This window comes from Caretta caretta, chromosome 4 (genome assembly GCF_965140235.1).
Source record: "Caretta caretta isolate rCarCar2 chromosome 4, rCarCar1.hap1, whole genome shotgun sequence".
In the NCBI taxonomy this organism is placed as follows: Eukaryota; Metazoa; Chordata; order Testudines; family Cheloniidae; genus Caretta; species Caretta caretta.
Window position 1 is genome coordinate 117,976,403 of NC_134209.1, and position 21,360 is coordinate 117,997,762.

At 42.0% G+C, this 21,360-nt stretch overlaps 1 protein-coding gene across 2 annotated transcripts in view; it reads left to right on the top strand.

The window, feature by feature from the left end:
• CCDC149 (coiled-coil domain containing 149) overlaps positions 1 to 21,360 on the top strand; it is a 62,668-nt gene that overhangs the window by 13,344 nt on the left and 27,964 nt on the right. For both annotated transcript variants that reach the window (XM_048848702.2, XM_048848703.2), the window contains exons 4-6: positions 9,896 to 10,003; positions 19,238 to 19,354; positions 21,142 to 21,314. In XM_048848702.2, the coding sequence (XP_048704659.1) occupies positions 9,896 to 10,003; positions 19,238 to 19,354; positions 21,142 to 21,314 (398 nt within the window). The remainder of the gene's footprint in view (positions 1 to 9,895; positions 10,004 to 19,237; positions 19,355 to 21,141; positions 21,315 to 21,360) is intronic.

Sequence of the window (21,360 nt, forward strand, 5' to 3'; positions counted from 1 at the left end):
CATGTCAACTTTTATTCTGAGTTTACTGGCTCTATTGTGCTCGTGACACCTGTGGAGCTGCCATTCCACATATGCATGTCAGCGGTGTGGAAGGGCCATCCCTCCATGTTTACCTACTCCTTTAACTTCAGAGTAGAGGGCAGAGAGGAGAACTGGCTCCTCTGTCTCAAATCTGGTTGGCCAGAGGACTGGGTCAGAATCCCACTCCTGCCTTCCCATTATCAGGCTGCTTCCCACTGGAGGAGGAAAGTGCTACTCCGCAAATGGAGCTTAGCTCTCTCTCACTGGGGACAGGATTGGTTGGCTATAGGCTACTTGGGTGGCAGAGGGGCGTTGCTGGGATAAGGCTGGCTTTGGGCAGCAAACAGCTGCTGCTGTTGGGAATAGGTCTAAACACAGCCTGCACCCAGGGCTCGGATATTGGCCCACAGAGCAGGCTAAGGCACTCCCATAGCCAGGGTGGAGGAGTAGATGAAACCCAGCTGAGGAAGCCCTGACAAGCATGGAGACCACTGGGCTGGACACTACAATATAGCAGCATCCAAGATTCACAACTTGGAGCTCACACCACACCCAAACGTGAGTGATAAGTGCAGGGGACAGGAGATGCCCTCTTTTGGGACTAAGGGACTCTGACTGTTGAACCACTTGGAGGAGAGGAAGGTGATCAGGAAACAGCCAACATGGATTCACCAAGGACAAGTCATGCCTGACCAACCTGATTCCCTTCTAAGTTGAGACAAGTAGGGGGAGGGATAGCTCAGTGGTTTGAGCATTGGCCTGCTAACCCCAGGGCTGTGAATTCAATCCTTGAGGGGGCCATTTAGGGATCTGGGGCAAAAATAAGGGACGGTACTTGGTCCTGCTGTGAAGGCAGGGGACTGGACTCAATGGCCTTTCAAGGTCCCTTCCAGTTCTGAGAGATAGGTATATCTTCATATTAAAGGCTAAACTGGCTCTGTGGATATGGGGAAAGCGGTGGGTGTGATATACCTTGACTTTAGCAAAGTTTTTGATACAGTCTCCCCCGGTATTCTTGCCAGCAAGTTAAAGTAGTATGGATTGGATGAGTGGACTATAAGGTGGATAGAAAGCTGGCTAGATCATTGAGCTCAACAGGTAGTGATCAATGGCTCAATGTCTAGTTGGCAGCCGGTATCAAGCGGATTTCCTCAGTGGTCGGTCCTGGGGCTGGTTTTGTTCAACATGTTCATTAATGATCTGGATGATGGGATGGATTGCACCCTCAATAATTTTGTGGATGACACTAAGCTGGGGGGAGAGATGGGGCCAGAGTGACCTAGACAGAGTGGAGGATTGGACCAAAAAATCTGATGAGGTTCAACAAGGACAAGTTCAGAGACCTTAGGATGGAAGAGTCCCATGCACTGCTACAGACAGGGGACCGACTGGCTAAGCGGCAGTTCTGCAGAAAAGGACCTGGGGATTAAAGTGGACAAGAAGCTGGGTATGAGTCAACAGTGTGCCCTTGTTGCCAAGAAGGCTAACAGCTTACCGGGCTGCTTTAGTGGGAGCATTGCCAGCAGATCGAGGGAAGTGATTATTCCCCTCTATTTGCCACTGGTGAGGCCACATCTGTCCCCACTACAGAAAGGATGTGGACGAATTGGAGAGAGTTCAGCGGAGTGCAGTGAGAAAGGTTAGGGGGTGGGGCGCATAACTTACAAGGATAGGCTGAGGAAACTGGGCTTATTTTGTCTGCAGAAGAGAATAGTAAAGGGGCATTTGATAGCAGCCTTCAACTACCTGAAGTGGGGTTCCAAAGAGGGGTGGAACTGGTCTCAGTGGTGACAGATGGCGGAACAAGGAGTAATGGTCTCAAGTTGCAGTGGGGGAGGTCTAAGTTGGATATCAGAAAAAACTATTTTACTAGGAGGGTGGTGAAGCACTGGAATGGGTTCCCTAGGGAGGTGGTAGAATCTCCATTCTTAGAGATTTTTAAGGCCTGTCTTGACAAAGCCCTGGCTGGGATGATTTAGTTTGGGTTGGCCCTGCTTTGAGCAGGGGGTTGGACTAGATGACCTCCTGAGGTCTCTTCCAACCCTAATCTGTGATTTAATGATTCTAAACTGCTTGCATGTCCCCTTCACCTGTCAGAATCCAGTTTAAAAGCTAACTCCATTCAGTTACGCTTGGTGGCTGTTTCTGACTATCAGAAATTAGTCAAAAAGCTGAGCAGTGTGACTACAGCCCCTTGTCATCAGATTTGTGCAGGAAGTACTGCTAGCCTTTCACTAAAGTGCTAAGAGCCATGAGTGAAAATCCTGAAAGATAACATCTTCAGAAAAGTTTCAGAGTAGCAGCCATATTAGTCTGTATCCGCAAAAAGAAAAGGAGTACTTGTGGCACTTTAGAGACGAACAAATTTATTTGAGCATAAGCTTTCGTGAGCTACAGCTCACTTCATCGGTTGCATCCGATGAAGTGAACTGTAGCTCACGAAAGCTTATGCTCAAATAAATTTGTTAGTCTCCAAAGTGCCACAAGTACTGTTATCTTCAGAAAAGCAGCGTTTGGAGGTAAGCAATCATCCCTTATCTACCCCATGGATGTTGTGAAGATTGATTAATGTGATTTCCCTTTTGTTAAGGGGGTCTGAAGATGAAAAGCACTACTCATGTGCCAAGTACTAGTAATTAAATGAGACCTACCAGCTTTGTTGTGGTTTGTGGGTGAGTGACTCCCTGACTGCGAAGAGGCAGATGGAAAACTGCAAGGTTTTGTCCTTGTAATGCTTCAGAGAACAGTATTCTTGTATATTTCAAACTTCATCTGCTCAGAAGAATCCTACCTGCAGAGTGGAGGTACCCTGGTTTCTACATATCTTTAGTCTTATAGAAACAGGGCATTCTGTGTGTTGTGAACATGTAGGTCGAAAACTAGGATTTTTAGCAATGTTGTAAGCTTTGTTCTATAGGGTGACAGTGTTTTTGTTTTCCTCATAATGTAGTTTAAAAAGAAAAGGTGCCCTTAAAAGTTGAATCTAACAGTCATTATGGTACCCATTTTCATAATGTTGGGATCTTTTCAGGCCCAACCCCTCATGCTCCCTGTGCTCCTCTCCTTTCTCAGTTTCTTACTTTTCTGGAATAGAGAACCCTTGCCCATGGATAAACTTTAATATCCTTGAAAAACAGCCCAGTGTTCATTAATCATAACACTCTCAAAAGGCTACAAAGATTTTGTTTTTCTGTTTTACTTTCTGCTTGAGGTAAAGTTGTTCATCTCAGATTCTAAAAGCAACTGAAATGACTCCCATAAAACATCACATGAGAGGATTTTCTTGTTGGGCAATATGGAGGCCTTTATTTAAGCAGAAAATTTTCCTGTTTGGCTAGATCTGACAAATATTTGACGCACTAGCAGCATGTGTTTGGGATGTGAGGACAAAAACGCCCTTAATGAACACTCCCACTGAGCAGTGCTTCTAGAAACTTGGTTATAAAAGCTACTTGCAATCTTAAGGTCCTCTGTTATTGGTGAAGGAGTGGGAGTGAGCACCGGGAACAAGTGACATCTTAAAGGAGGCTACAGTTGTTACCTACCTGTACTCTTGTTCTGCAGCCCTTCCCAACTGGGACAGATCTGGGTAACTGTTAATAGGTGCTCTGCTACAGAGGACCAGAGCTGACATGCAAAGGATTTCTTGGTTGACACACAAACCCACAATGGTTATATATCTGTAGTTTCTAAATTGATAAACCTAGGTACAGCTCCTTGATGGTATATTTATTTCTATAAAGAGCTTTGCATGGGGGGAAAAAATCCATGCTTCATATTTTTTTAATCAGCCCTGTATTTACAAAAACACATACTCACTTTTACTTAACCCTAATAACTTTCAAGACTGGAATTCAGAAATGTGGGGTAAGTCTTAACAAAACATTGTCAGGCCCTGGGTGATGTATTTCTGTGCTAGCATCCCTATGACTGATCTCAGAGAGCCTGGATCCTCCTCCAGGGGTTCTGTATTTATTTATTTTATTAGGTCATCACTGTGGAGGTCTTTTTTCTGTCCAAGGGAATGTGTGACTTGTAGACGGTGCATTTTGTTTGCTACATCCAGGTCATCATAGCTTCAAAACGATTTTGGGGGAAGACTGATGGTAGGAGGTTTAAGTTTAGTTTCTAATAAGATTGTAGTGCTAACAGAGGTCATCAAATTTTGTAGCTTGAAGTGAACAGGGGCCCTTGCTAAGCAAAAGCAAATTTCTGTGTTAACTCACCCATCAACATCATATGAAAGCCCAGGAGGACAAATTGCAGTTAAACTTGCTATCAGTCACAGCCCTAAAGTGTACCTGATGTTTCAAGAGACTTTTATCCTGTTCTCCCTTGTTGAAGGTGTGGGTGTGAGAAATGGGAATATTCTAAGACATTAAGATAAAGATGAATTATTTTTACACATTTGTATCTAAATATTTAAAGGAATATTTTTTCCAGATGTTTACCTTCCATTCCCCCACCACCGCTTTAAAAAAACAAAACAAAACACTCTTTTCCGGCAGTATCTAAAGGATACCGAGGAGAATTTTTTAAGTGCCATATAAGAGTTATGTGCCAGAGAATTGAGGTATGTTAAAGGGGTGTTCCTATCCATTTTTATACAGTAGTGTGAAGGAGCATAACACTTAGTCATATGGCTAGACTTGAGAAACTGTTAAAGGAGTCTTATACAAGGACAGTGCATGGTTCCAGAATGTATTTGAATAAGGATTTTTTTTTCTTATCTCTTGATTAGTGGTTCAAATACTGTTCATGTCAGTAATAAATTTAAATGAATGAAAATCATTGTTCCCTGGCAGCCATTCACTCGCCAGTATCTCATTAGCTGGTGGTTTTTTAGCGGTGACTTCAGTTGATTAAGTTAACTTAAAATAAAGCCCTTATTCACCCTCATGCTCCTCCTCCTGCCCCCAAAATGTTTTGAGTACTTAACTAGAAATGAGCAGTGTTTCTCAACAACTGGGCCGTGGACTGGCCCCAGTCCCTGAGATCTCCTGATGCAGTTTAGGAAGGCAGCATCAGGTTGACGAAACACTGTTATAGAGCATCTGAGGCTCCAAAATTCTTTCCCCGTGCATGTTTAACTGAGAGCCTTGATGATGTCTTGCCAAAACCTTCGGAATCTGGGACAATTCAAAATGTGTGTAGTGCAGAACCTCTAAGCTGGGGGAATGAATTCTCCAGCAATTACTCATTGGTGGTGTGGCTTATTTGTTTCAGTTTAACAGAAGTAAAACAGAAGCTTTGCAGTAAGGGGCAAGTCTGTGCTTAGCTTATTGAGATGCTCTTAGCATGTTAAAGTGCTGTTTTATTTTGGCGTCTAAATCCTTTGTTTAAAAATTTCTCCCAAAATCTCAGTTGTGTATATAAAGATTAATTACATTGTCTTAAATCATTCATCTGATTAAGCAGTAAAATGCAGCAGATTGCAATCCCAGAAAAATGTTTTAGTAGGAAATAAATGGGTGTGATCATACACCCGTTAGTCAGTGGAGCTGGATTTGGCTCGGAGCTAGTACAACTCCAGTGTCATAGTTGTCAACACTGATTAGTGACATTCAGTTCTTCTAAGGGGTTCAAATTACGTATGGTATTGGAGTGTGCAGATGTCTTCACGTTCATAACAGAAATGAATTTCACAAATGGAAATATTTCTAAGAGATTTATACAAATAGCATTCCTCTTAAGTAACTCAATCTCTCTCTTATCTCGTCTTTATTGAAATTCAGTCACTTTTTGCAACATTTGCATCAGAGCATTGCAAGTCAATTGATTCTAGAAGAACTTCAGCCTCAGCTACTTTGGTTTAGATGAAAAAGTCCTGAAAACGACCTGAAATATTTTTAATGCCCCTTAGACAGTAATCTCTGAACCACTGACAGAATGCATCTTAAAGCTGCTTGATCCATTCAGTATACTGATGACTCATTTGTTAGCATGCAGAAAAAAATCATTCTACTGAAGAAGACCTTGAAAAAGAGTTGTGTTGGCTGAAAGGTTGCTGTCTGAAAACTAAAATCAGAAACTAGTTAATTCTTGCCCTAAAGTTGGATAGTTATGTTGTTTAGGAAATATGTAACCTCTGAAACAGACAGATCTGAGCCATTCCCAGTTTTCAGCCATATCAGCAGCTAAAAATAGGGCTGTAGATTAATCACAGTTAACTTACGTGATTAACTCAAAAAAATTAATTGTGATTAATTGCAGTTTTCATCACACTTAAACAATAGAATACCAATTGAAATGTATTAAATATTTTTGGATATTTTTCTACATTTTCAAATATATTCATTTCAGTTACAACACGGAATACAAAGTATACACTCTTCACTTTATATTATTTTTTATTACAAATATTTGCACTGTAAAAATTATAAAAGAAATAGTATTTTTGAATTCACTTCATACAAGTACTGTAGTATAATCTCTTTATTGTGAAAGTGCAGTTTACAAATGTAGGGTTTTTTGTTACATAACTGCACTCAAAAACAAAACAATGTAAGTAGAGCCAACAAGTCCTCTCAGTCTTACTTCTTGTTCAGCCAATTGCTAAGACAAACAAGTTTGTTTACATTTACGAGAGATAATGCTGCCCTCTTCTTTACAATGTCATCTGAAAGAGAGAACAGGTGTTCACATAGCACTTTTGTAGCCAGCATTGCAAAGTATTTATTTGCCAGATATACTAAACATTCGTATGTCCCTTCATGCTTCTGCTACCATTCCAGAGGACATGCTTCCATGTTGATGATACTTGTTAACAAAATAACGTGTGTGTTAAATTTATGACTGAACTCCTTGGGGGAGTATTGCATGTCTCCTGTTCTGTTTTACTTGCATTCTCCCATATATTTCATGTTTTAGCAATCTCGGATGATGACCCAGCACATGTTGTTCGTTTCAAGAACACTTTCATTGCAGATCTGACAAAACGCAAAGAAGGTACCAATGTGACATTTTTAAAGGTAGTTACAGCACTCGACCCAAGGTTTAAGAATCTGAAGTGCCTTCCAAAATGTAAGAGGGAGCATGCTTTCAGAAGTCTTAAAAAAGCAACACTCAAATGTGGAAACTTCAGAACCCAAATGAACAACAAAGAAAATCAACCTTCTGCTGGTGGCATCTGACACAAATGATGAAAATGAACATGTGTAGGTTTGTACTGCTTTGGATCGTGATCGAGCAGAACCTGTCATTAGCATGGACACGTCCTCTGGAATGGTGGTTGAAGCATGAAGGGACATATGAATCTTTAGCACAGTCTGGCACGTAAATATCTTGCGATGCCAGCTACAACAGTGCCATGCGAATGCCTGTTCTCATTTTCAGGTGACATTGTAAATAAGAAGCGGGCAACATTATCTCCCATAAATGTAAACAAACTTGTTTGTCTGAGCAATCGGCTGAACAAGAAACAGGAGTGAGTAGACTTGTAGGCTCTAAAGTTTTACATTGTTTTATTTTTAAATGCAGGTTTTTTTTGTACATAATTCTACATTTGTAAATTCAATTTTCATGATAAAGAGATTGCCCTACAATACTTGTATTAGGTAAATTGAAAAATACTATTCCTTTTTTTTACAGTGCAAATATTTGTAATAAAAAATAAATATAAAATGAGCACTGTACACTTCGTATTTTGTGTTGTAATTGAAATCAATATATTTGAAAATGTAGAAAATATCCAAAAGTATTTTAAATAAATAGTATTCTATTATTGCTTAACAGTGCAGTTAATCACAATTAATTTTTTTAATTGACAGCCCTAGTTAAAAATACTTTGATCTTTTCCAAAAACGCAAGGAACTTTACTGTGATCTTCTGAGCCTCTAACCTCAAAAGTAGAAACCACATGAATTGCCATAGTGGATCTCACCAATGGTCTGTCTAGTACAGAGGACCAATGTATTTGGCTTCTTGTTTCTCCTTGAAAGTTTGAAGTTGGCCGTGATATAGGCCACCTGATCTAGCAAACTTGACTATTGTAACAACAATCACAAATGAGTTTTTCTTGTTCTATTTCTATTACATTGGGATTTTTGGACGCTAATCAGGTCAGGTCCATGGCACTGGATACTACATATACGTAGGTCCTGATCTTGCAATCAGATCTCTGTACGCAAACCATTATGCCTATATGGACCGGGTTTGCCAGACTAAGGCCAGATAGCATGAGACTACGACTAAAATTTCAAATGTACCTAAGTGAAAATTGGATTTAGGTTCCAAAGTCACATAGGATAAAGTTTTCAAAAGCACCTGTGCCTTGCCAAATTGCTTGTAGTCTAATAGCCTAATCCTGTAAACACTGAAGTAACTTTATTTAGGTGAGTAGATCAGTTGAAATAGAGAAGACAAAGGGTGTGGGAAAGGGATGCAACATACAAGCAGAGTAGTCGCAGTGATAGTTGTCAAACATTGTGTTAGTTCCGTGGTGTGTGCATGTGCGCACGTTGAGCTTTTGCATTTTTTATTTAAAAAGAAAAAAGTATTAAGTAGCTGAGGGGAGGATTAAGGGAAAGAGAAAGGAAGGATGAGGAATGCTGAGGAGGAAGGAAAAGGGGACATCCTGGAAAGCAGTGAGAGTGAGGGAGAGGGGTGGATGGAGGTCAGAGCAAATACCAATCAGCGGATAGCCTCAAATTCTAGACATTACTTTCTAAGCTCTTTCCACACAGATCCAAACAGTGCTTCATTGGGTCATACTCAAGTTGTCTTCTGAGAAATAAATAGGATTGCTAGCTTTAATTGCTGAATACCAAACATCCTTGCCCTACCCACTCACCGAGGCCCCACCCCTCACTCACTCCTTCCCCCTCCATCTGTTCTCTCTCCACTCCCCTCACTCACTCTTCCCTCTCCTAGGACTCGCCTGCACATCCAGGGAACAGCAGGGCGTGGGGTGGATTGGTCCCTGGAACGAGGGGCTGGGGCAATTGAGACATGGTAGGGGTTGGTCCCTGAAGCAAGGGGTCAGGGCTGGGCCAATCGGGGAACAGTAGGGGTCTGTCCCTGGAGCAAGGGGCTGGGGAAGAGAGGGGCCAGTTCCCGTAGCGAGGGGCAGTTGGGGCACAGCAAGGGCCGGTCCCTGGAGAGAGGGGCCGGGGCAGAACAGAGAGGCAGACAGGAATGAGGGGGAGAAAAGAGTAGCTAACTCTACAAAATATTTAGGATGTCAGTAATGATAACTTCTGAGACACACACCATTTGTTTTTTTCAGGAGTGTACATCTTGAGGATGTGAGTGGAAGAATATTATTTTTCAGTTAATCTGATATTTTTCAGTAAACGTGCAATAACAAATAATGTTAGATCATGCTCAACATCTTCTAAATGTTGCACCACTTTGATGTACAAGACATTTCCAGAGTAGCTATGAATGGGGGTAGGGACTTGTTGGGGGAGATGTGGAGAAATTTTCTGAAGTTCATTTGCGTAATAGCACATAGAATTTAAGCAGAGAGAACACCCCACCCACTTCAAAGCTCTCTTTCTCAGTTATTCCTTTTGCCTAATTATACCCATGTTTAAAACAGTTAGTTTAGCTATCTCATATCAGATTTTGTCTATTAAGCTTTTTTTATTTTCAGAGGTATCTGAGATAGTGTGGGTATTCCCACCTTTTTTTTATTGTTATGTACTGTTCTGGAGCTTTGTAATACACATACTTTATTAATTATTTTGCAGTAATTTAGGTGCTAGAATCCTGATGCTGTTTCTAGTGAAACGTTGGGGCTAGATAACAACATTGACAAAACTAGACACAATTGAAAGGTAGTGCATAAAGCCCTGGTTCCTTCTCAACCACCACCTACACTCAACCACCACCTAGCACACTTCTGTCTAATATAACTTTGTAACTTTCCTAGGCTAATCTTGCCCAACTATTGAGTGATTCTCGGGATCGAAATAAGCATCTGGGAGAAGAAATTAAAGAACTGCAGCAAAGACTGGGAGAAGTACAAGGAGACAACAAGGTACTGCAAACTTTTTTCTTTACTAGGAAGACTACATGTAATGTGTAAACTGGACTAGAGACAAGCTCCTCAGAAAAACTGAATGAAGAAATATTTTGTTTTATTCATAAGTTTCTAGAATATTGAGGTTACAAAAAATACTCAAAACAGGAAAACAAAAACAGCCTACACAGGATGCTAGTAACCTAGGTTCCTTGGATATGATATTTTTTGTGCATGCTACATTTGTTCTGTTTTCTTTGAATATTTATTGTGGATCCTGTTTTGGGTTAATCACCATTAGCTTCTGCTCTTTTATATGCTGTTCCTGGTGTTTCCATTTGTAAATATATTTGGACAAGCTTTTAATCTTTTCTTGGTTATGTGATATTTTAAAGTATTTTGACAGGGTCAGGTCAGATGGCTACAGGAGAGTGTTAGAAGGAAGATATATTAGGCCCAGATTAAGCAGGTCCATTTTCCCTGGGTAAGGTAATGGGCAGTTCCAGAACAAGCAGGAACTTGCTGGAACAAATTCAGGCAGGCAGGCTAATTAGGACACCTGGAGCCAATTAAGAAGCTGCTAGAATCAATTAGGGCAGGCTGGCTAATCAGGGCACCTGAGTTTAAAAAGAACCTCACTTCAGTTTGTGGCATGTGTGCAAGGAGCTGGGAGCAAGAGGTAGTAGGAACTGAGAGTGAGAAGGCGTACTGTTGGAGGATTGAGTACAAGCTTTATCAGACACCAGGACAAGGAGCCTGCGGAGAGGATAAAGAAGGTGTTGGGAGGAGGCCATGGGGAAGTAGCCCAGGGAGTTGTAGCTGTCGCACAGCTGTTCCAGGAGGCACTCTAGACAGCTGCAGTCCACAGTGCCCTGGGCTGGAACCCAGAGTAGAGAGGGCAGGCCTGGGTTCCCCCCAAACCTCTCAACTCCTGATCAGACACAGGGGGAGTTTACCTGGACTGTGGGTTCCACCAGAGGGGAAGGTCTCTGGGCTGTTCGCCGACCCACATGGTGGATCAGCAGAGACTGTGGGGATTTTTCTTTCCTTTTTCTCAGGCTGGCCAGTGATGAGGTTAGCTGAGTGAACGGCAGGTTTGAGCCAATAGCAAAAGTGGCCAAACTGAGGGCTGCTGTGAATCTCTGAGGCAAGCAAATCCTCCAATAAGTGCAGGACCCACAAAGGCAGAGGAGGAACTTTGTCATGGTATCTAATGCAATAATGTAGAATTTCAGTATATGATTAAAAAAGGTGTTTTATATTTTTCTCTCAAAAAAACATAGACCCAAGTGGTCTTGAAGTACATATTTCGTTATGAATTTTAAGTAATCATTCTGCTAATTATCTTTACATAACCAATTAATTTTATTACCAAGTTTAGCAATGTATATGGAACATTGCTCGAAAACTGCTGTTCAGTATTAATCAAACTCCTGTTTTCTGTTAACTGAAATATATAAGCTGAAGCTAAATGTGTGTACCACTCGCAGCTGGAGCTGTCTACAAAAGTGTGCACACAAATCAAACTAGTGAAAGGTAGGACTTGTAACAGGTGGTGGGGACACCAAGTAAGGACTAAAAACTAGCAAGGCTTATAGGGAGCAGAATAAAAATTACACAAGGCCTCAATCCCGTACTGGCGTATCTCTATGATCAGTGGAGCACCACTCGAGTAGCTTGCAGGACTGGGGCCTAAGAGCTGGCTTAAACACACTTTTTATACAATTATAACTGTATCTGTTTAGAAACTGATAAAATGGTAAAACTCTTATTTGGATGCAGTTATATTGATATAAGGTGCTTATAACAGCTGCTGTAGCTTATTCCAGTAAATCTATGTAAATGTTTTTGCTTTGTTTCCTTTCACTCTTGTGCTCCATCCCTTGTCTCCATTTTCTTTGCTTCCTTTTGTGTTCTGTTTTCTTTCATGATGTCTCCCCATATATCGTTGGAAACTTACTTTTATTTTGTAAGAGCATCCTGTCTCCAGCTCTCTCCTTTGCAGAGGAAGGATGGTCCAGTGGTTAGGGCACAAGCCTAGGACATGGGAAACCCAGGTTCAATTCCTTCCTTCAACAAGATTTCCTTTGATTTCAGGCAAATCACTTAGCTGCTCTGTGCCTTCAGTTCCTCTTCTGTAAAATGGGGATATTACTGCTGTACCTCACACTGGTGTTGGTTTATAGATAGAGCTACTCTGATACTATGGTGACAGTGTCTATATAAGTACCTTAGATTGTCAGACTTGCCTTTTATCTGTGTGTTCCTCTCTCCCCGCCTCTTTTTTCATGTTCCCCTGCACCCCTTTCCCATCTTTGTCAAAGGTGCTGTTCAGAAAATGCCTACAGGATGTACTAATGCAAATTCTGAGTCCAGTCAAGGAACAGTAAGATGTCAACTAAAAATACATATGTTGGCTCACATGGCTTTTGAAAGACCGTGCCTCAGGAAAAAAAGTTTCACAAAGTCTCTCCACTTTATTCCACTCCTTCTGTTCATAACATGAAGATACAAAAGATCAAAACCCAGAGTTCTTGCCAGAAATGGCTCATGATCTGACTGCCCCACGAAGGGCTACATTGTGGCATTCAAGGTGATCTGTAGAGGAGGAAAATAATTATGAATAATGCCTATTTCTTATATAGAGCTTTTTATCAGTAGATCTCAAAGAACATCACAATCTTTGATATACACCTCTACCCCGATATAATGTGATCCGTGGGAGCCAAAAAATCTTACCGCATTATATGTGAAACTGCATTATATCGAACTTGCTTTGGCCCCCCTGCTCTTTGGCCCCTGCCGCCCCCTCCAGAGACCCCCCCCATCCCTAATCACCCCCAGAACTCCATCCCTTACACAGCCCGCTGTCTTCTGTCTGCCCCAACCCCTATCCACACCCCCTGACAGGCAGTCACTGGCAGCGGCGGGAAGCAGAGCCATGTGGCCACAACCTGCTCCACTCCGCCAACTCCCAGCGGCAGCGCTCCGTTTCCCGACGCCGGTGAGTGCGGGGAGGTTGGGGAAGGGACGTTCCCCGCATTCACCAGTGGTGGGAAGCGGAGCGCCACGGCTGGGAGCCAGCGGAGTGGAGCGGGCTAGCGCTGGGCAGCTCCGCTGCCACTAGTGAGTGCGGGGGGGGGGGGAATCCCTTCCCCCAAGCCCCCTCCCCCAAGCGACACGGCTAGGGTTGGGGTGAGGGAAGCGAAGTGGGCTGCTCCCAGCCCCCTGCTAATCACCCGGACCATAGCTCCTGCCTCCCAGACCCGGGGGTGGGGTGGGGGAGGCTGCTTTACTGCTTTGGCAGCCCCCCTGAAATGTGCTCGCAGCCTCCAAGGGGGCCTCAGACCCCTGATTGAAAACCACTGCTTGTTGCCATATTTTACTCTCTCCTAGCTTTGGTAGGAAAAGTTCTGGGATGGTTCTTCTGAGCTGGCAGAAGAGTTAACTCAGCATTGCAGAACTGATAAAATACAGTATACAAAAACAACAAATTACAATAATTTCTTAAGTTTTTATACTGCCATTTTTCTCTCTCCATTTTTTCCAAAGCAAGGGAGGGCCCCGGGTCAACGTCAACTTTATTTCTGGCAAGAGATGAGCAAGCAGCTGCTTTTGCAGCCAGTGAAGCTGCTGCTGGATGAACAATTCTGCCTGTGCTTGAACATGCATGACTCATAAAGCCTGTCCCTCAATGACATGGGTTTTGTAGAATTAAAAAAAAACCCTCAACAGAGCCGTTGTGTGATATTTAAGGAGAAGTGTGTTGATGGCCTGATTTTTTTTCCTTCAAATTGCATTAGTGCTCACCAGTAGTGAGATACAACGGTTAATTGGGTTAGCAATGGGATTTTAACTGATGACCTTTGTACTTGTTATGGGAATTGTGGATTCTAGATATTAAGTACATAATCAGTTAGACAAGAGCAAATTGCTTGTATTTGACTTTTTTAACTGGACTAATTTTCCCATTTATTCAGCTAGAACTCAAATGGCACAAACAGTAAAACATTTCCAAAAAGTCTCTTGAAAGATTTGTTGCTGCAGCTAAAGAAATACAGCTACAGCTACACTGTAGCATTCAAGCAACTGAGTTCTAAGGGTATTTACTCTTATGGTTGATCACAATCTCTTATCAACTCTGACACATGAAAACTACTGTGTTTACCGGGTACTTGATTTTTAAACCCCTTTTCTACCCAGCGTCGGGACAGTGATACTTGGAGAATAAACCCTTAAACTTAGAGGGCCTGAAGAGATCACGCTCGTGCCTTAAATGGAGACATAGAAGGGGAGGGGAGGCTAGATGCTTCTAGGAGATGAGGTGACTCTCATCTCCACTTTAATTCCCACTCACACAAGTCACTGACAGAGAAATGATTTGCTGAGCTGCTAAGGGTATAGTTCAGTGATAGGACAACATGTTGTGTCCAAAATAATTGCTACAGTATTACTGCCCATACATGAGACACAGTCATTGTCAAACTAAGTGTCTCATGTGAAAACCCACTGTGTCAGAGGTCCCATCCCTGGGCCAAGCAGCCTGCTGTGGCTTGGAAGTCCTATACATCAGCTTACCAATTACCAGAATTCCCTTACTCAAACTACTTGCTCAGTATGAGACCTTTACCACAATTCAAGCCTGTGCAGAATTGGTCCTCATTTCCAGCCTAGGTCACAGGCTATCTGGCAGTAGCAGTGTTATGAACTCTGGTGTAGAGTGCTGGTGGTTGCCTCAGTGTTATCTAGAGTTGTTTTCATCAGGGTTAGGTGGTGGTACTGGAGAAAAATGCCAGCAGCAGCTTATCTGCACCAGCTGGTGCAGCTGCCCTAGTGCTGGCAATGGTGTGAAGTTTGAATTAAAAAAAAGGTGAGACACATCTCGGACAATTGAAGGGTCTGTTCATAAAGCAGCATAGATATTGTTTTGATGCCCTTTTCAGGGATGAGTCCTTCAACTTGTAATCAGTCATTGACTGTTTAGACTTGGTGGTGACTTGATATACCTCCGACTGTGACTGTGAGCCACAAGCTATTCAGTTACTGCTGTGGAGTATAGTGGTAAGCTAGTCGGTCTGGCAACTTTGCCTAACCAGCTGAACCAGAAGCGTGACAGCTAAAGCCTGCTAGGTGGGGGTGGACACCTGTAGCATGTATCAAATGTGTGAATCGAATTGCTGTAGAAACTAGCTATGTGATAAGTGTAATTATTATACTAAGAAATCGTGTTATTATTTGGCACTAACAGTGCACTTGGTCCTCTATAAGCAACATAGGCACTCAAGGTCCCTGTCTCAAGTTGTTTTATGGTTATGCAAAGTACACAAAAGTGCACTGGGATACCCAGAAGTGCCAGTGTAACATTTCATCAATGTAATGGGCTGGAGACAGCATTTCACTGCTATGGGTTAAGGTTGGTGCTCTTCATGGAGAAGGTGAGTTAAAAAGAATTACTGTACCTTCATATTGTATATATGTGTGTGGCCACGAGTAATCTAGTTATATATTTAACTTTCTGGTTAGTATTTTGAGATAAATTCTGTATGATCAGATAAAACGATAGTGCAGTACAGTATCCCTGTATTCAGTTCACAACTTCAGCCTACCTTTGGAACCTAAAAGAGTGTTTAAGTTAACAAAATTTAATATGTCACTAGTGTCTCCCATCCCTAATGAACCAAAAGAGGATCCAAAATAATGCTCCCAAAATGCATATATACATGCTGTGAAAGAAGTATCACTGTACTCTTCATTTTCCATGGCAATTGCTCCCTGTGTACATTGTGCTCCTAGCAGGACCTATGAATCTGGGGGGGGGAGGGAGAGGGCGAAGGGAATAGTTTTAGCCAGGGTGCAGTACATTTAGTAAATAAAATACCACAGAGGTAACAGATTCAAAGTTGAAACTTATTTAGGGGTGACAATGGCATTGCTGTGGCTCCGACCCTGCAAATATTTACATAATATGCTTAATATTACACTTTTTTATTTGTTCCATTGGTGGCTAATGAGTCTACTCCATGTGTCAGCCAGATCGATGGGATTACTCACAGTGCATAAAGTTAAACACATGCATATGTCTCTTGCAGTAGGTCCAAATCCCCTCTAAAGACTCACTTATGCCATGATTAAGGCTATGATTTAGTCATAGGTATTTTTAGTAAAAGGTACGGAGAGGTCACAGGCAATAACCAAAAAGTCGCGGGCAGTGACCTCTCCGTGACTTTTACAAAATGTACCCCTAACTAAATCTTAGGTACTGCAGGGGTGGCGGGATGGGCCGGCCTGGGGTCCTGCCACTCCTCCTCCCCAGGGGGCTGCCCTTGGCCCCACTGCTGCTCCTGGGGTTGAGGGGCCTGGCCTGGGGCCCTGCCACCACTGCTCCTGGACCACTGCTCTGGGGCAGTGTCCAAGACCAGTGCCTGTGGCCTCTGGAGCAGGCCTGCCCCAGGGCCAACCCAGCTGCTCGGGCAGCCCTGGGGTCAGCTGCTGCAGCTGAAGAAGTCACAGAGGTCCTAGAAAGCCACGGAATCTGTGACCTCCATGAAAGACTCACAGCCTTAGCCACGATGCCTAGAAGGCTCTGCCAGATTAACATGCTTGTGTTAACTGCGACTACTGCCTGCTGTGCAGAACTCGCTTTTCCCCTCGTGTCTGTTCAGCACCTCGAACAGCGAGGTCCGATGGAGGTATCTCACTCTGTTTATTTTAACCAAAATGGTTGGGTTAAAATAAATTTTGATTTTATCATTTTTGCCTGCGCCTAGCACAGTAGAGAGTGATGCTAAATAATGGCATGCTGCACCCTGCTTTGTTTGGTGAAAGCCTGTTTGTTTAGTGTATGCTGAGCCTCTCAGGAACCGCTGCCTCTGTTTAAAGTGCACTTCACTTCAAAATCTACTGTGCTGGAAATATTTTTGGAGTCCTGAGGGGTCCTCTATTTGTATTAATCTCTTCTGAGGAATAGGGCAACAAAATGAAGCTGAGTGGTTCTGTCCTGGATGAATTCTGAATGATAGTTCAATAAAAATACAGTGCCCAGAGGGACGGAGTACAAACTTTATAATAAAAGGCTAAAATATAGAATAAGCCCTTCTTTCTCCCCCCCGCTCCTTCGCTTTCCCCCTAGCATAACATGAAAATGCTGACATTCCAAGAGTTACAAAGGGAGAAATCTTTACAGGAGGTGGTGCATCATCAGCAGATGTGCAGGGTGCAGACCTGGAGGGCTAGACCTGCTCAGCCGCACCTGCTGTCTGAGTCGCTGAATGTCTGAAGTGATCTGTCATTTAGGAATAAGATGTTGGATTTGTGTTTAGGATTCCCCCCACCCCCACACACTTCATTAGTAAATAAAGAACTGTGATTTGACTGGAACAAACTTTGGGCCTTGCAACCCTTATTCCTGCAAGTAGTATTTACTCAAGGCTGTAATCAAGGGTGCTGGGGATGTGACAGTACCCCTTGGTTTGAAGTGGTTTCCATCATATACAGCATTTACAGTTTGCTTCAATGGCTCTCAGAACCCCCACTGTACAAATTGTCCCAGCATCACAGGCTGTTGCATATTATACCCCAGCCCCTTCTTGGGGTATGGAATGAGCATGGTTGAATGGCATTAACCAAGCTCTCCCTATCTAGAGCTGTGTGCGCTTTGGAGAGATCCTAAGCTGTTACTTGCATTGAGGGGGGAGATGGTTCCCTGCTCCCATTTTCTGAGCCTTCTGATCCTTATTTCAATTTACTTTTCTAACCAGTCGCAAAGTGAGATGCTGTAATACAGTTTGGCTATTAGCACTATGTGTTTTTCCCCTTTCACGTCTGTATGATCAGACGAAAGCTCTGGCCCCATTCCTAAACCTGCTTGGTTTAAAAATTTTTTTTTTTTTTTAATTAGCCACTGGTATATTTTCCAGGAACAATTCAGTGTGTGCTCCTTACAATATAATCCACACTTTCTGTGGGAAGGGGGAAATGCAGTTTGTCAAAAATAAGGCAGCCTGTGGACCATTACTTCACTCAGGAGCTGTAAGTCTCCCTTTAGAGCTTATCAGAAGAAGCTATAGTAGCAGCACTTGTGTGGACGAAACGGGCTGAAGTGGAGAAGAACCTGTTTTTGATGGTCTGCTTTGCATCAGTAGGATTTTAACTAGCACATAGGAACTGTGGTGACTGGCATCCTCTAAATACCTAAAATAAATGGAATATACAGTCTTCTGTTTCAGAAGATTGATTTGCTAACTCTGAAATATAATGGTGCACATTAATTCCTTTGTGGCACTGAAAAATGGGAGGGAAGTCATGGGAATTCTCACTGCAGATTTCTCAAGCCTCTATGGAAATCCCACAAATTGGGCTACTGGGATGTAGCACTTTTTCTGAACTGTGCAAAGTATAAACAATTCTAAATGATGCATGTTCTTTAGCCTATGCACTCTGTAGGCTGTTTATTTTACCCCTTTTAATCCTTGAAACCTAATCCTCAGAGTAGCCTCTGTTTAACAGTAGTATTGAAAATGGTTTTGTTAATTCAGGTCAGGCTTTGTTTAAAAAATGTTTACTAGCCATGAAAGATGCTGAAGATTTTGTTTTGCATTTTAACTAAATATTTTTAACATCTTCCACTATCATTATATGTTAATAGATATTTCAGAAACATTTGTTTTCATGTTCATGTAAAAATAGCCCCGTTCTTTTAATCTTCATGCTAATTCTGCACAAAGGTTGCAACTGGATTTAGTTTAGGAGGTGCATGTGTGGTGCTGGGCAAGTCACTTGACTTCTCTGTGCCATGTTTCCTAATCTGTAAAATTAGGATAATAGTTATTGTCCTTTGCAAACAGCTTTCAGATATAGGGGTGAAAAGCCTGATATAAAAGCAAGATATTATTTCTGGTAGTAAATAATTTTTAAAATTCAAAACCTTGTCTTTTCTGGAGAATGAGGATGGATCGTATGTCCATGCTCACTTTAAACATATGCCCATATGTAAAATTCTTAAATTACTGCTAGAGGGCCTAATCTGGCTCTTTGAAGTCACTGGCCAAACACCAATCAATTTGAATGAGAATGGGATAGGGCTCATAGGCACAAAAGTGATCTCTCGTAAAATATCTCTGGTTCAGATTTGTGAGAGTCTGGAAAGGCTCTCTGATAACATTCCATATCTAGTGATACAATATACTCTGCTAATATTCTCTCAGGTGTTCAATCTGTGTTCTGTGGTTTATGAAGTCTTGGCATTTCTTGCAGCTCCTTAGAATGACAATAGCAAAACAAAGACTTGGAGATGAAGAAGTTGGGGCACGCCACTTTGCAGCACACGAGCGTGAAGACCTTGTTCAGCAGCTGGAGAAAGCACGAGAACAAGTAATAACTAATGGGCATTCAGTGAGAGATTGTTTTCACTGCTGGCAAAAGAACAAGTAAATTATAATGCCTCTGCTGTGCTGTAATTGTTGTTACCTGGTTTGCAATGCAGATAGTGGTGGTGGTGGCAAGGAAGTTTATACTCTGGTAGTATTTATTGAACGTATGTGTAAAGAGCATGCAGAGCACTTTATGCATTTACAAGGTATGCACCACTGGAGATGAAGTTGCTTCATCTCAGAAATTCATCCACCTCAAGAGGTGGAATGTGACAGCTGTTGAATAGCACATAGCAATAGTTTAGGATTGTCAGTGAAGAATCCCGTATTTAACCAGAAATGTCAGAGGCACATATGTTGACATGATACGAGATGCCCAAACTGAAATTTAGCCAGGGGACAGATTAACATGTTAAAGTGCGTTCTTTAATTTCCACAATTGGGTAAGACTTCTGATTGATGTCTTTTCCAAAATCCCTTGTGCCTTTCATCAGGAAAGTGCTCTTTAACACTGCACTTAGTACTCACTGTGTACTGAATCACCAAGACTTCATGGTGTCTTCACCTAGATGTCCACTGGCAGTTGGTATCTCTCATCCCAGTACTCATCTGGTTTACTCCTGCTTCGTGTACTGAAGGCAGAACTTCAAAGCCCTGAACACATTTCAGTAGAAACAACTGAATTTTAAGGACAGGTGTTAGAACAGTTTTTCTACCCTATGTAGACTGGTTGTTTTCTTATAATTAGAAATGGGTCAAAACTTGAACCTTGAATATGAAACCCTTTTAATTGTGAAGGCTGCTGGGTTTTAAATTCTAATCCCAGGAGCTAAACCTGTCATTACAATCTTGGATCCAGTCCAATCCAAAACCACCAAGCCCCGACACCCCCCCCCCCTTCAGATGGAACTGTAATTTCTAAGAACAACTGATCTCACAAGAGAGCCTTATCTAGTTTTTGCCTCACACCCTACGCTAGCCCAGACCTACTCTATACCCAAATGCTAGCCCTTTAGTCCCTTGATACCAAGTTATAACCATGCTAGGAACCACTTGTTGCTGACCTAATTCCGACCTTAGTGTGAATAAGGTCTTCCTTTGCTTTTGTATTCCAAATGGTTTTTAAATATTTTGCAAGCTAGTTCAGTTTTAATTGCTGAACTTTGTTTTAACATTAGTTTTAATGAAATAGAGAAAAACAGAGTAAACGATACTTTTAAAACAAAATTGTGTATGCATGGTCAAAAGAGGAGAACAACAAATGCAATCTTTATTTCCTTTTTTTGGCTCTCATTTTAAAAGGGAGGAAATAGCGGTGCAGAAAAAACTGTAGCTATATGAATTTGAGTCAGAAGCTAAAGAAATTTTGCAGAAAGGTTATGCATCTCAACTTTTCTTACAGTGGTGTCTTCAGTGATATTACTGACAACAATTATAGGGAGCATCATAAATTAAAATATTGCTTGGTCAGGGTGAATTCTAATTTCTTTCCCAATATATTCAGGTAGCTTGAGTAGAGATGTAGTGATCCACAAAGATTGAAACTAAACTTCTCCAAAGTTTTAAGGATGTTTGAATCTGGGGGTTTGATTCAGTCTTCATATGCTGCCTTTTAGTATGCTTATGGCTACTTTTTGTTTTACTTTTATGGATTATCAAAAATCTACTAATTGGCCTTCTAAATCTGACCACCTTCAGAAGCGAAGTACTTGCTACTATTCTGTGTCTGGATATGATTCCTTCTTCAGTAAATTCTGCAGAATAACAATAGCTTTGATTTCTTCTCAGATTGAGACTCTGGAACATGATCTTCAAGCCGCATTGGATGAGCTACAGGATGTAAAGGAAGAACGCTCTTCTTATCAAGATAAAGCAGACCGACTCAACCAAGAGCTTAATCACATTCTGGGAGGACATGAAAATCGCATCATTGATGTAGATGCCCTGTGTATGGAAAACAGGTGAGTGTATAGGAAGTCTGCAGTGCTTCTTCAGTATGTACAGTGT